The sequence below is a fragment of the Orbicella franksi genome, chromosome 13, assembly GCF_964199315.1.
Source record: "Orbicella franksi chromosome 13, jaOrbFran1.1, whole genome shotgun sequence".
Lineage (NCBI taxonomy): Eukaryota > Metazoa > Cnidaria > Anthozoa > Scleractinia > Merulinidae > Orbicella > Orbicella franksi.
This window is the reverse complement of record NC_138157.1, coordinates 20718191-20733500: the sequence shown is the minus strand read 5'-3', so window position 1 is coordinate 20733500 and position 15310 is coordinate 20718191. Positions and strand designations below refer to the sequence as shown.

Sequence of the window (15310 nt, the reverse complement as noted above, 5' to 3'; positions counted from 1 at the left end):
CTTAAAGTGGCCTAAATGTCTTCCCGGAAATAATAATCAAGAATTTTTCAATTGTCTCAAAAAGCTTTCTATAAAATACACACTTTTTTTTATAAGAACCTTTTCTATAAGAACGTTGTGACTGAGATCAACCAAATTTTAAGAACGTGTTACGAACATTCCTCACGCTGAGAGTGGATTAAGGACGTCTATATTTTGCTAATCTGTATATTAAATGGCAAGCATGTAATAAAGGTAAAAAATGTAAATTAACCAAGTACTTAAGGGCATGTTTCGTATAACATTAACAACGGTTTTATTATTGCATGACACACATCAGTCGGTTTGTAATAATCAGCAGTTCTTATTCATAACTGTTCCAAAATAATTTCCACACCATCAAAGCCATCTGGTCACCAGGGCCGTAGCCAGAAACAAATTATGACTGAGGCAGTGTCCAAGAAATGAGTTGTGACTGAGGCAATGTCCATGGTTTAATTCTCTTCCTGGGAATTTAGGGTGTTTTTAATGACTAAAAACAACAAAAACGGAAAAAAAATGACTGAGGCGAGTGCCTCGGTTTGCCTGTTACTAGCTACGGCCCTAGTCACGTCCGCATTGATTTATTGAAACACTGTATACCATGTAAATTTAAGAACATCTTAATTAAGAACGTTTTCAGACTAAAATCGCAAAAACTCTAAGAACGTTCAGCCTCAGCTCCAAAATTAGACGTTCTTAATTATTAAAAAAAGAGCCGCGTATCCATAAAAACCCTCTAAGTATATAATACGTTGAATAAGTTTAGTGAACTAAAGGAATACCTTTTACATCACTATTGTGGATATAAGGACACCAGAAAAAGTAGAACAACATTCAAGCCACTGCTGTACGAAGTTCTCAGCGTCCTCCATTTTGGAAAACGAGATACATTTTTCAGATGGGAAATTAGTTAAGTGCTGGCGATGAAATGAGTCTCAAATTTTCTTGAACATCATTGGAAAACACAAAGGTCGGGGGGGGGGGGAACCTTACCACTTTTTTTCTAAATGTTCCGGGAAGTCCTGAACTACAATATTAGAAAAATATCCGGATATTTGTGGTTAGGCCTACCATCTAGAGGCGAGGCATAAATTTTAAACAGACACAGTTCAAGTGTAAAAACCTACAACCTATTGCCCTATATAGTATTGCATATATGTAAAGGAATGATACGCTGTCGAAAAACATGCACGCAGTGTTGGCCAAGTCTCAGAGCTGTGACTGTAGCTCAGGCTCCGCTGGGACGGGCTGGGTGAACGAGCCAACCACTTGTTGCTGCTCAGTGATAACAGCTTGCTCCTCTGCCTTTTGTGTACCAATCATCTTGTAGAGCGATCGAACGTCGTCCAGGAAACAAAGGCAGGCATAAAAACCAAAAATCTGACGAGAAGAACAGGCGTTGTTTATTAGGTACTGTCGATCTGAACAGGACAGGTCAGGTGAAAACCTGAGATAGGACTAAGCGGTGGAAGAGGGCTCGGTCCAAACAATTAAATGGTTTACATCCAGTTCTTTCAAGACTAAGTGAACTTGCAGTAACAGCAGAGGTCAGTGGAGAGCAACTCAGTAGAAGAATTGTTTTTCGATCACGTAGACTACCTCCAGCGGGGAATTCGAAATGCATTAACGTAGCGCCATCGTCCTACCATTTTAATTATATATTACGAATAGAAATGCTTGGTCTTTCCGACCTGCGCGAGTTTTCCAAAGGTCCCGAGTTTATAGTTTGAATGAGTGAGCTTCTGCAGATTCCCATTCTTGTATCTGGTTCGGTTTGCTTCATTTAGCTAATATAAATGATAATTGTTTCCCACCACCAATGCGCCTTTACGAATGCACAGACCGTATACTTCTCCGGTGGCGTGAAAAAAAACCTACGAACCTGTTTAAGAAATGCGAAATTTGTTATGTATTGTTTAAATGGAAATCAAGCAGCGTTACAATAAATTCTCTATTATTCACGGGGTCATAGCGATTCGCAGCTGAAATTTCTATCAGTATCTGACAATAATAATAGAGGACTTCAGAGATTAGACTCATCTCTAGATTGAAGGTCGGCACACACGAGGGGACTGGTCCCTGCAACTAGTCTCCGGAAGAGTTTACACGTAGGGAATGGTCGCAGGGACTTGTCTCACGAACAGTTCACACAAAGCGTCTCCAGGAACAAGTCGCAGGGACTTGTACCAAAAATTCGAACCAGTTTGAATTCGTGGGACTAGTTGCAGGGACCGAATTTAGTCCTCGCGACTACATTTTATGGCAAAAATGGCTGGTTCACACGATGGGACTTGTCCCCGCGACTTGTTGCAGGGACTAGAGGCAGGGACCAGTTCCCTCGTGTGTGCCGACCTTAAGAGCAACTAGGGTCCAATTTCTTTATTCAACCTGACGAAGCAAGCAATGATTTAAAAGTTTTTAAATTACCAGTGCCAGATAGAGGGTAATAAGGGTTGTTTTTCCTCTCTCGGTCAGGAAATCGTACAACTTGGTGTTGTCGTGTGCCAGGGGCACCAGATTTACCGTGCAAGCGATCAGCAAGATGGTCAATATGACCTGCACCACAAAACACTGCAAAAAACCAAAAGGAAGATATTTAGCAAACAAAGTTACGCAAACTGGGCAAGCGAGGGTATTATCTCGCTTTCCGTTACTCTGAGAGGTCCTAAATTAATGGCGCAGAGACGATATATATGGGGAAGACATTTGTTAACAAGTATACAAACAATATTTTGTTCTTGAAATTTAGCAACCAATTAAACAAAAGAATTCTCGTTTATTAGCTCAGTAGTGACATTGACCATGGGTGACTTCACTGATAACATTGTTATTCTGATGGTTTGCTGTCAATGCGCAGAGATGCAGAAAGTCACAAGTAAACCAAGTTGGTTTACATTTAAACCGAATGCAATGGACTGTTCATTTTCGTTTTCGTCTTCATTTACCTTCTACAGCCAGGTAAATGTAACTGGGTTATTCTTTTCAATTATATATATACATATATATATATATATTTTTTTCTATGTTAAGTTGTAAAGAAAATTTGTGCATTCATGTGAGACATGCAATGCATACTTACGATAATTGTAAAGTGCCTGGGTTTTGAGAAGTAACGTTGAGTAATACTGGAGAAGAAAGCAAATGCTATTTGAAACACGATAACCATCACCCAGCAAAACACTGTGATTCCCTTGAAGAAGTTGGCTTTTCCGTCTGTTATAATCATTCGGTCGGAATAACTGGCGATACAGATCCAAGTGGCTAGCAGGATTAACTATACATTGACAGAAAGAATATTCTTGTAAGAAATTTACCCCAGTACGTCAGTAAAAGCTGCACCTTAAGTAGTGTTTGGCAACAATCCCTGTGCATGAGATTGCTCCTAGCCTAGCTGGCTGTGAACGCCTCTTGGCAGCTCTTGGAGTACCTCGTTACTCCAAGATAGCCTGCAGGTTACTCCAGTCCTTACATAAGCTAAGATCTCTTATCGTGCTTATCTGTGAATTATCCAAAACCCTTAATCATGTTTTCTAGTTCTCATTTTATGTTCTGGGTTAATCAGTATACCCTGAGCAACAGTGAACATGAACCAATTGGCAAAACACGCAGAAGCATAAAGCGTCGCCCAAAACTTAAAGTCGTGTAGGTGTGTAAGTTTTACTCCCCATAGAAATGTGATTTACTATCGGCTGTTTATGTGGTAATCTAAAGGAAACCGGCTCGAATATCGAAGCTGATGAGAGATGGATCACTTATTTGTTCTTTATTTTCAGGTTTAGTCATACATGTATATGTTTATTTAATTAATTGGCAAAGGATTTCCAGGTTTACTCACAAACTCAACCAGTTTATCAGCAATAAAAGAACTTTTCCAGTAAGCAGTAGTGAGGGGTGTGGTCGGCCTTCTTTGATTTGGACGCTGACCAGCCCGAGCCTGTTGTACAACTACTTGAATCGGTTGTCCAGGTTGAGTATAGTATTGCCCAGGCTGTACCTGTGGTGTCGAGAACGGTTGACCTGGAGGGGCCTGGGTGTAAGCAGGCTGGAATTGGCCCGGAGAAGTCTGCGGGAATCCTGAGGTATGGCTCATGTTAAGAAAAGCTGGAGTTTATCTGTGCAAGTGAGCAAGTCAATGGATAATAATTGTAAACTATTTAAGGCAAGAGAATGGCTCCTGTATCCGAGTATAAACGAATGTAAGAATGCAAAGCACACACGGCAATAAAATATGTTCATGTTCAGTTTGGGAAACCTTTGACGAGGACTGCATCGCTAACGAAGAGGAAATCAAAATTGCACAGGAATTGAAATCTTAGTTGTTCAATTAATTCAGCAGCTCAGAATTGTTACGTTTAAAAATTGCCATACTTTAGTAATCCTCATCAAACCTGAGTAGCACATAAGAACCCAACAGGTATGACACGCATTCAGTAAGAGCCACTCGCAATTGTTCCCTTGTCCCATGATGGATTGTTAGGGGTATCGAATGGTCTTCGCGAGTATTTGCGAGCATGAGAGCAGTGCGTTTATATTTGCGAGCACGAGCAGTGATCAAATTTGACTTGCGAGCAGCGAGCACTTTAGAAAATACCTGATGGCGTGCAGCGAGCACTTCGGAAATTTAACACACCCAACCGGACAAATAACACACGCAAACGATAATAATTTTATTGCCAAAACCTACTTCACTTGAATTACGTGGTTTATCCTTTCCACTGAAATCGTTTCAATTTTTGAGCTCAATTTAAATCCCAGACATGCAGTTATTTTTCTTTAGTTTGGGATTAATGTGACAGCAAAACTATACTACTTGATTTCTACCTTCGCGGGTGCCTTTCGCGGAGAATTCGAGGAAGCATGCATCCAGAAACAGTAATAGCGCCGCGTGCATGTTTCCCCAACATTTCCCAGTTTTCCGGCGTCAATTTATGTTTCCAAGATGCAAATATATGCTTCCGCTATGCTACGGAGAATTTTAACGAGAATCCGAACATCCGAGCAGTGGCAAAAATTTTGTGAGCACGAGCAAGCGAGCACTCATCTAATTCTTGCGAGCAATTCGTGCAAAGGCCAAATTTTGCGAGCACTTTTAAATTGAATGGCCCCTACTGATAACACGCCGCACTGGAGTGACTTCATTAATCGTCAGTTGAGTCATTTTTAAGGCACTGGATAGGTTTCACCTCCCTACCTTCTCCTTTTAGTAGGTAAAATGAATTGGGCCATTCTTGTTCATCCCCAAATATTTGGTATTCGACGGTGTTTTATGATCAATTCAGTCAAATTATCAGGAAATTATCTACTGTTCCTCGGCACTCGGAAATTAAAGATCTCCCAAGGTTCCACAAGAGTAAAAGCAGCCAATAACAAATATAGAATACATTTTCAGTGTTCTGCAGCAACTGTAAATATGGCTTTGGCAAAGGCATTTTCTCGGAAACTGGTGTAGTAAACAAACATTCAAATATCGAATAGCAGCACTAAACTAAAAGAATTAGGCTATGGTATGTTGCCACAAGCTGTAAATTTCCCTCCAAATTCCATCAGTACAACACTCGAATTGAAAACGAAAGTGAAACTAATTTTCCAATCACTAGCTAATTAGTCTTTGGGCTGTATTCACCTACGAAGAAATTAGGGTGGGAAATGGATTCTCAGCTGTCTGCCTCTCTCGTCGCTTGAATCCAATTGCGCCGCGAGAGGGCATACTGTTCAAAATCTGTATACTGCCCAGAATTTTACACAGCTGTGTGTGATTGGACATACCCCGGCCACGCGTAATAGTCAGTACTTTACCCTATTCTCTTACAATCACAATGAAGAGTGTTCATTCCCTTACCTTCGATGTCTCGTCAGTGGATGAGAATGAATTATCCACACGTGAGAAAACCTTTCAAAGACTGTGTTTTAACGAGTAAAAAACACCGTGCTCCCAGAGAAAACGAGTGATTTAAAAGAATATATGTTCTTGATTAGGTTTGCCTTGCCAAGCGCACTAACCAAAGACGTTCTGGCCTCACTAAGGACTCAAAGAACCTCAGTTGTTTTCTCGGAAAAGCAGGAAAACATTTATATATGAAAATATGTTAATTTAATCGCGCCAAATCCTTCTCAGAAAAATAGGTCCGCTGTGCGTGCATTGAGAACTCACTCTGAGATCACGCGTACCACATGGATGCATGTGATAAAGTAAATCACTGATCGTTTGGTAACTCTAGAATTTAACAGAGCTTCTAGATTTCACGCGGAATTCATTCTGAAAGTACCACTTCTTCACATGAGTTTCGGGGCTGTATCAAAACGAAACAGAGCTTAAGGTGGTTCAAAACACTTTCTAGCACTTAGATTTTGATGGGTCGTTATTACCACTCTTTATCACTTGATGCTAATTTGATGGGATCAAAAAACTGCCCAGTCATTGGTTAACACGTTGATATCATTTTCGTGACACAATAGGTTGCCATAGCAACAGCATGACCTGCTAAAAACACCCTTGATTACTGCTTTATAGGCTTATAATTAAAAAGAAAAACCTAGTGAAATTTTTTTATATTATCAAATTTTTATAAGCATGATAAGACGCAACTTTTGGCAAAATTTAAAAAAATTCTGTACATAGCTTTCAGAGCCACCTTAGATAATAATTGGGCAGTTTTTTGATACCATGATTGTAGTATCAAGTGATAAAGAGTGGTAATAATGAGCTATTAAAATCTAACTGCTGGAAACTGCTTTGAGCCACCTTGATCTACAAAGTAACTCGGTGTAACGTACAGTACCAAAGAATATAATGCTACTATTTGGCGGCCAGGTATTTTAAAAAGTCATTTTCTCGACGTTTACTAAATTCTCCCATGAAGCTTGGTACAAAACGCATGTATGAACTTATATCCGAAACGATTTTGAAAATAGCGCTATCACAGACAATTCATATAGTTTCTAATCTTTTCAATTTGTGTTCGGTTGCCTAACGCATTCGGACTCCTATGAGCAGGTAAATCATTTGTGGACCAGGGTCTCAGCAAGCATTAAATTTGGAAACCTTTAATAATCGTTCCGACGCTATCCGTAACTATTATAATTAAGAGTTGGACACTTCGACGCGAGTGCAAGTCCCTGCTTAGTACGAGAACTGAGATCGACTGATTAATCAGTTATAAATTTACCATATACCTCAGATTTTTAGCACAAAAGAGAACCCTCGATTGCGTAATATAATTTCCGTCTAGAGATATCATTTGAATAAAATCAAACTCGTCTTTGTCTGTTAACTCGGTAGTGAAACAATGATTATTGCGGCTAAATAAATACTGACAGAACAACAAAAACAACTTGTGGCCACTTGTAAATTATTTTTATTGAAGAATTAAAACATCATAAAAAACGAAGATGTGCTACAAATTAGTGTGTACACACCTCAAATTTTGCAGTGGTAGCAATACTAAATCACATGCAGTCCAGATTGTTTCTAACTAGAGATCATCCTTTTACTTATCCGTTTTTATTGATTATAATACTAATCACTCAAAACTGAATATATCTTGTCACTGGTTATGAGTGTTTATGGTTTATCTCTGTATACTCGTAAACTGACTAATTAAACGCAAACAGAAACTGTAGAGTCTGTAAATGACTATCAAACGAGCGAAACTTAACTGAGAAATGATATTTTTCAGTTAAGTTTCGCTCGTTTGATATTTTATTACATGATCCTAATTTAGGCTTCTTCATAGCTGTCTTTACTTGTTTCGAGTTAAGTTAATGCAGATATTAACCTACATAACTTTAAGTAGAAGTATCTTGCTACACACAACACAATGCTTTACACTCATCTATCGCAAACAGTGTCACTATTGAGTGTGCGCAGGCTGTGATGGAAACTGAGCCCGCGCGCCAACCTGTTGCTGAGGATGTGTCCCAGCTGGTTGCTGCGCAACGCCCGCAGCAACAGCTATTTCCTTTGATCTTTGTGCAGCGTACATTTCCGACAAGAGCCGAATGTCGTCAAGAAAAGCCACGCACGACATTATGCCAAATATCTGTTAAAAGAAAGCGAGGAGAATTGTAAGATTGTTCTTTTTCTTACCTCATTCTCGTCCCTAGAGCCTCCGTTTCTTTTTTTCACGTGGTCGGCAAAACGGGTGTTTTAAAACGAGAAGCACTGGGGGCGAGAGTGCTTTTTACCTCAGCTTCACTGGTGTTCCCTTTCAAGACGTCACGTCCAGTCGGAGAGGGCTGTTAGCCCAAGAAATGGTTGTTTTTGTCTCATTCCCGTAACTTCCCTAAATTAAATCAGAGTCTTGTTCGATCAAATGATCAAAACACAACTTAAAAGCTGGCTCAAGACTGACCCCTTCTGCCCCCCTTCGTTAGCCGCCCCTACTAATCTATGAAAACACTATTTTCCCTGAGAGGTCTTCAAGGAAGATCAGGGGAGACAGGCTTACAGTGTTTTTCCCTTTCCTTAATCTCTGCATGCTTTATCTCTATCGCACCGTACAAGAAAATGATAAAAACAGGGAAGAAAGAGAACAGGCTTCCGATAGTGATAGGGCGAGAACTATCAGCCAGCGATGCGAGTTGAGGGTCGAGTAAATCAAGCTGGGCGTGGCCTGTGCCTACCATGCCTACTCCACGTGCTTTCCTCCTAGACCGCTCTTGACTCCCTATGCTGGCCCGAAACCACGCTAGGCCCGCTCCAGTCGAAAGAGCGCTGAATACAAGCCGCACATGCCACATGATTGAAATACATTACTTTCCTGACCAGAGACTAAGTAAATTTTAAACTCGCTTACCGTGGCAGCATAAATCAAGGCCACGGTCGATCCAGGGAGTGTGAAACCGCCGATGGAATCGCGGTAAAACTTATGCAAATCGACAACACGAGTTGTAAAGCTCACCGTACATGTTATGAGTAGAATCGTCAACACGACTTGGATTCCTAATGACTGAAAAAAAACAAGATCATATCGCAAAACAAGGATTGACGAAATGACAGCACTGAGCACAGCTTTAATTTCTCGGACACAAAATCTGGTGCTGACAACTCTATCTATTTTAAAGAACCCACGAAATCAATACAACAAAAAAATTCATTTTCCTGTCTAATAAACCGGCAGAAACAGAGTTCCTTTTGAATGTTGCTCACAAGCCGGGACAAAACCATACAACAGACAGTTGGAGGAGAGCGAGCCCGGCTTTTTTCAAAGAGACTCACGAACTGTTTTGATAATGGACATCAAAAGAAAAGGGGACTTGATGCAGCCTATATGGATAAGAGTTAATGTGGTTAGCGTTTAAAACAAGCATAACCCTTAGATCTCTTAGTTGTTACAATACGTCAGCTAACCAAATAAATGCCGTGCACAACTTATGTTTCATTGGTTCTATTTTTTGCCTCGTATCTCATATGCAAGTCATTTGTTGTTGTTGTTTTTTTATTCTGTAACTCATTTATTGGCCAGTTTTATAATAAAGACGCATTATCCGTCTGGACGAACTTGGGTAAACATTTGCAGTTCGTCTGGTTATGCGTCTCTAGTACAAAGACGGGCACAAGACGTGTTATGCGTCTAGACGAACTATCTCTCCTAGTTCGTCGTTCAAGACGAATTTCGAAGTATAGTTCGTCTAGACGCATAATACGTCTTGTGCCCGTCTTTATACTAGAGACGCATAACCAGACGAACCCCAAATGTTTGCCCAAGTTCGTCCAGACGGATAATTCGTCTTTAGTATAAAAACGGTAAGGAGGCATTATCCTCCTGAGCGGATAATGCGTCCTCTAGTATAAAAACGGCCATTGATTTAGTTGCCTGTGCGTTTTTAATACTGTCCGCTCTCGTCTCGAACCCTTGCCGACTGAGCAATAACTTTCTGAGAATTCACAAGCTAGACATTGATACTTACAACCAATGTGAAGTATGAAGGCTGTCGAAAGTAATTCTTGTTTTTGTTGATGCTAAACATAAACACGATTTGGAAGAGTATGACCATCACCCAAGAAAATATGGTGATTCCCTTGAAGAAGTTAACTCTGCCATCCAAGCTGAGCGCTCCGCCTGAGTACACTATAGCACAGGGCCAGGCTATTGACAGGAAGACCTGTGAATGAGAAATAAGAGTTCAAATAATCATCATTTAGGTCATATGATGCCATGATTGATGCGTGATACATCGCATTAAATGTAAAGATCGATAAACACGTTTGGATGCTTTAAATGCCATATAACTCCTCAGGCTCCCCTCCGGGACCAGGCTTAAAATACGGCTGATATAGTAATCAACAGATTAAAGTCATAAGAATCGTACGGGCGATGTGCATTTTTTGGCTGTTTTTTTGTTTTTTGTTTTTGTTTTTGTTTTTGTTTTTGTTTTTGTTTTTGTTTTTTTTTGTAACAAGCCACCCATCATGGTCCCCCTCGCGATTCACAGCTGTACTTACAAACTCGATAATCCTCGAGAAAAATAAAGCACTCTTCAAGTACTTCATATCAATCTTTATCGTTGTTACATCCTCTTCTTGACTCTCCGGAGGTTGAGCAGGCGCGCCCTGAATATGAACGGGTTGTCCCGGCTGTCCAGCAGCTACATAGTACTGCAAAGGTTGCCCCTGTTGCCCCATGGCGGGTTGGCCGGTAAACACCGGTTGTGGTTGACCAGGAGACATCTGGTACATGACTGGCTGCGGGGGAGGGCCATGGCCTTGTGGACTATCAACAGCGGGTTGTTGACTGAGAAAAGTCTGAACACCTGTTTGTTGGGCTGGTTGCTGATACATCGTTCAATGATCCAATCTTAATGTGTTCATCAAACAAAGAAATTGTGAGTCACCTCAACCAGAGAGGCCACAAGTAGTTATAAGAACTGACACCCAGTTATTGAACTGGATAATGCATAGATCTTTGTGACTTACAGAAGGCATTTAATTAGGAACATTTACAAACTTTAATATGAATTAATGGCCGGTACATTTTTCTTCATCTTACACTGGACAACTGACCAGGTGCTGTTACTCAGAACTGGCCGAAATGCAGGTCGTCCACCAGTTGTGTCATTCGTGGTTGCAGGGTAGTCACTTTCAAAATAATTTGATACCTTTGTTGTGGAAAATCAGCTAGATGTGTTTAAATTGATTCATGAAATGTGGCTTGTTTGTGAATATAAACTTCTAAACATCATGAATTAAAGACTTTAAAAGATTACTTGAAGGAATGCAGATGACAAACTCAGTGTCCACATGAACAGATTTTCTAAGTTTTTCTTAGAAAAGTGTGTTTATTTCAGTGAACTTGCAATGATAACAAAGTTGATGTTATTCAGCTATACTCCTTTCTTTTCGTCCTTGTATAAAATTGACACAAATCAACAGGGCTAAATAGCCAGTAGCAATAACTCAAAATCTATACTCACTACACTGACCGCGGAATTCGGAGCAAGCGAAAATCAGTGAAAGATGTAACCCACATTGCAAAATTCAAGGTTTCTGTCAAACAATAGCAGTTGTGAGCAGTTGACCTCAAACAATCTCACTTAAATTTGTGTTTAGCAAGAAAGCTTTCATTTACCGAGAAACTAGAACGTTTGTGATTAAGAGAATTATGCCTCAATTCGTTTTCTGGGATAATTTTTAAAGCAACAGTCGGTTACAATTTCTTCTAAGAATTTCTGGCCTGTACTTAAGAAATATGACTCCGTAGCACGCTAGCTAACTTTATCCACAGTTTTCTTGGAAAACCAAAAGGACAATTGCACATTTCACAATATTCGATCCGACGCAAATATGTTTGCAATAAACCTGCTTATTCCATGATCTCTAGAATTTATCATCGAAATTGAATTCAGTCCCGCATTTTAGCTCTTTATCTCAAGCAACACACATGTTCCCCTCACCGAACCCATGATCGACATGCAATTCTTTCATATCAAACTTTAGCTTAGAGAATACGATTAAATATGAAAACACTTTCCCTAGGGTTATCCACCCTGTAATTTCGTTCCATTAGCTTTTTGAAGTTTCATTCGAAACGTTTTGGAAATAGTCGCGTGTATTGTAAGACCTTCCCTATGATTCATCAGAAGAGAAAATATCGGAAAAGTACTGAGTTAAGAACTTTTAAAATTCTCTAGCTTTAATAACTAAGAACACGCTCGTTCCTCTTATACTTTCCTCGCTTTGATTCACAGAGACAAAAGCATAAACACGAGGAAAGAAACTGCCCTTGATCTTTTCTTTAGTTGTACGCGTGTTCCATGCTACGTTGTTTTTGAGAGAGGGCATCCCTACCCAATTGGTACCGTTTTTCTTTCCCCTTACACTAGTGCTTAATCATTTTTACATGCTTTTTTTTACGGCTGACCTGCCTAGATTACTAGAAGGAACGCTGGACTGCCTAGATCACTTGAACGAACGCAGATGAAAAGCTCAGTGTCCACATGAACAGATTTTTTAAGTTTTTCTTAGAAAAGTGTGTTTATGTCAGTGGACTCGCAATGATATATAACAAAGCTAATGTTATTCAGCTATACTCCTTTCTTTTATTCGTCCTCGAATAAAATTGACACAAATTAACAGAACTAAAGTAACCAGGTAGTAATAATATAAAATCTATATTCAGTATACTGACCGTGGAATTCAAAGCAAGCGAAAATCAGTGAAAGATCAGTGTAGGCCACAATGCAAAATTCAAAGTTTCTGTCAAACGATACCAGTTGTGAGCAGTTGACCTCAAACAATCTCACTTGAATTTGTGTTTAACGAGAAAGCTGTTATTTATCGAGAAACTGAAACGTTTATGATTAAGACAATTATGCCTCAATTCTTTTTCTGGGATAATTTTTAAAGCAACAGTCAGGTTATACAATTTCTTCTACGAATTTCTGGCCTCCGCTCAAGAAATATGACTCCGCAGCACGCTAGCTAACTCTATCCACAGTTTTCTTGGAAAACCAAAAAGACAATTGCACATTTCACAGTATTTGATCTGACGCAAATATGTTTGCAATGAACCTGCTTATTCCATGATCACTAGAATTTATCATTTTGTTTCTAGTAAACGATCGAAATTGAATTCAGTCCCGCATTTTAGCTTTTTATCTCAAGAAACACACATCCTTCCCTCACCGAACCCATGATCAACATGCAATTCTTTCATATCAAGCTTTAGCTTAGAGAATACGATTAAATATGAAAACACTTTCCCTAGGGTTATCCAGCCAGTAATTTCGTTCCATTAGCTTTTCGAAGTTTCATTCGAAGAGTTTTGGAAATAGTCGCTTGTATTGTAAGACCTTCTCTATGATACCAATATGAAGAAATATCAGAAGAGAAAATATCGGAGAAGTACTGAGTTTAGAACTTTTAAAATTCTCTAGCTTTAATAACTAAGAACACGCTCGTTCCTCTTATGCTTTCCTCGCTTTGATTCACAGAGACACAAGCATAAACACGAGGAAAGAAACTGCCCTTGATCTTTTCTTTAGTCGTAAATGTGTTCCATGCCACGTTGTTTTTGAGAGAGGGCATCGCTACCCAATTGGTACCGTTTTTCTTTCCCCTTACACTAGTGCTTAATCATTTCTACATGCTTTTTTTTTACGACTGGCCTGCCTAGATTGTTAGAAGGAACGCAGATGACAAGCTCAGTGTCCCCATGAACAGATTTTTTAAGTTTTTCTTAGAAAATGTGTTTATTTTAGTGGACTCGCAACGATAACAAAGCTGATGTTATTCAGCTAAACTCCTTTCTTTTTATTCGTCCTTGCGTAAAATTGACACAAATTAACAGAGCTAAGTAACCAAGTAGCAATGATATAAAATATATATTCAGTATACTGACCGCAGAATTCAAAGCCAGCGAGAATCAGTGAAAGATGTAAGCCACAACGTAGAATTCAAGGTTTCTGTCAAACGATAGCAGTTGTGAGCCGTTGACCTCAAACAATGTCACTTGAATTTGTGTTTAGCAAGAAAGCTTTCATTTACCGAGAAACTGAGACGTTTATTATTAAGAGAATTATGCCTCAATTCGTTTTCTCACATTACTCTCACCTAGTGTAATTTTAAAGCAACAGTCAGTTACAATTGCTTCTGAGAATTTCCAGCCAATACTCAAGAAATGACTCCGCAATACGCTAGCTAACTCTCTCTACAGTCTTCTTGGAAAATAAAAAAGACAATTGCACATTTCACAGTATTCGATATGACGCAAATATCTTTTCAACGAACTAGCTTTTTCCATGATCTCTAGAATTTATAACCTTGTTTCTAGAGAACGATCAAAATTGAATTCAGTCCTGCATTTTAGCACTACATCAGTGCACAAGCAACACACATTCCTCCCTCTCCGATTCCCATGACATACAATTCTTTCAATTCATAACAAGCATTAACTAAGAGAATATGATTAATGGATGAAAACACTTTCCCTAGGGTTATCCAGTCAGTAATTTCGTTCCATTAGTGTGTCGAAGTTTTATTTGATGAGTTTTGAAAATAGACGCATGTATTGTAAGATCTAATTCGCTACGATGCCATTGTGTGCAAATACAACTAATGAGGGAAAATATAGGAGTACCGAGTTAAGAACTTTTCACATTTTTTAGCTTAAATAAGTTGAAACACACTCGTTTCTCTTATGCTTTCTTCGCTGTGATTCACAGCGACATAAGCAAAAGCACGAGAAAAGCAAACTGCCCTTGATCTTTTGTTTAGTCGGAACGCGTGTTTCATGCTACGTTCTTTTTATGAAAGAGGGCTCATTAGGCAATTGGAACCGTTTTTCTTTCTCCTTAGGCTCGTGCTTGCTCCTTTTGCATGCTTTTTTCACTGCTGACCTGCCCTTGATTGCTAAATTTGATGGATCGAGCTGCTTTGATGGTCGACTGACATGCACGCAGATATCGCCATGTGAAAAAGCTAGACTGTGTTCCTTGATTAGAATTGCCTCTTTACTGATTAGAGACACTCCAAGAGCAAATAGCAAACTAACACTTACCAAGAGTTGAATTGTGTTCCCTTCGAAAACAATATGAATGATAGCAGCTAGCCGCTTTTGATTTCGATGCTGGGTGTTTGTTTTAAAATACACCTTCGTTTGATGAATGCCTAGGCTGTCTAGAGTAATCCGATACCCCAAAAGACGCTTAAATATATTCTGAACCACTTTCTTAGAAAACAGAAACGTGTGTTTTTTGAATGTTTACACAGTTATCCAACGTGATGTGAACATCCAATTTTTACTTTTACTATTCGGGAAAGAGTAATAAAATAATAAGCAACAGCTTGAAA

At 39.4% G+C, this 15310-nt stretch overlaps 4 protein-coding genes across 4 annotated transcripts in view; 1 reads left to right on the top strand and 3 right to left on the bottom strand.

The window, feature by feature from the left end:
• LOC145465995 (thiamine-triphosphatase-like) overlaps nt 1–15310 on the top strand; it is a 295791-nt gene that overhangs the window by 74951 nt on the left and 205530 nt on the right. The gene's annotated exons all lie outside the window — the stretch shown is intronic.
• The window catches only part of LOC145465986 (uncharacterized), a 109028-nt gene that overhangs the window by 37022 nt on the left and 56696 nt on the right, over nt 1–15310 (bottom strand). The gene's annotated exons all lie outside the window — the stretch shown is intronic.
• LOC145465143 (uncharacterized) lies at nt 1001–6322 on the bottom strand. Its single transcript, XM_081448916.1, has 5 exons — nt 5861–6322; nt 3857–4133; nt 3101–3295; nt 2449–2592; nt 1001–1401 (listed from the first exon to the last, which is right to left on the bottom strand). Exons 2-5 carry the CDS (start codon nt 4109–4111, stop codon nt 1231–1233), a joined length of 765 nt encoding a protein of 254 aa, XP_081305042.1. The 5' UTR covers nt 4112–4133; nt 5861–6322; the 3' UTR covers nt 1001–1230.
• On the bottom strand, nt 7365–15292 carry LOC145466088 (uncharacterized). Its single transcript, XM_081449865.1, has 5 exons — nt 15018–15292; nt 10466–10817; nt 9931–10125; nt 8817–8969; nt 7365–8060 (listed from the first exon to the last, which is right to left on the bottom strand). Exons 2-5 carry the CDS (start codon nt 10799–10801, stop codon nt 7872–7874), a joined length of 873 nt encoding a protein of 290 aa, XP_081305991.1. The 5' UTR covers nt 10802–10817; nt 15018–15292; the 3' UTR covers nt 7365–7871.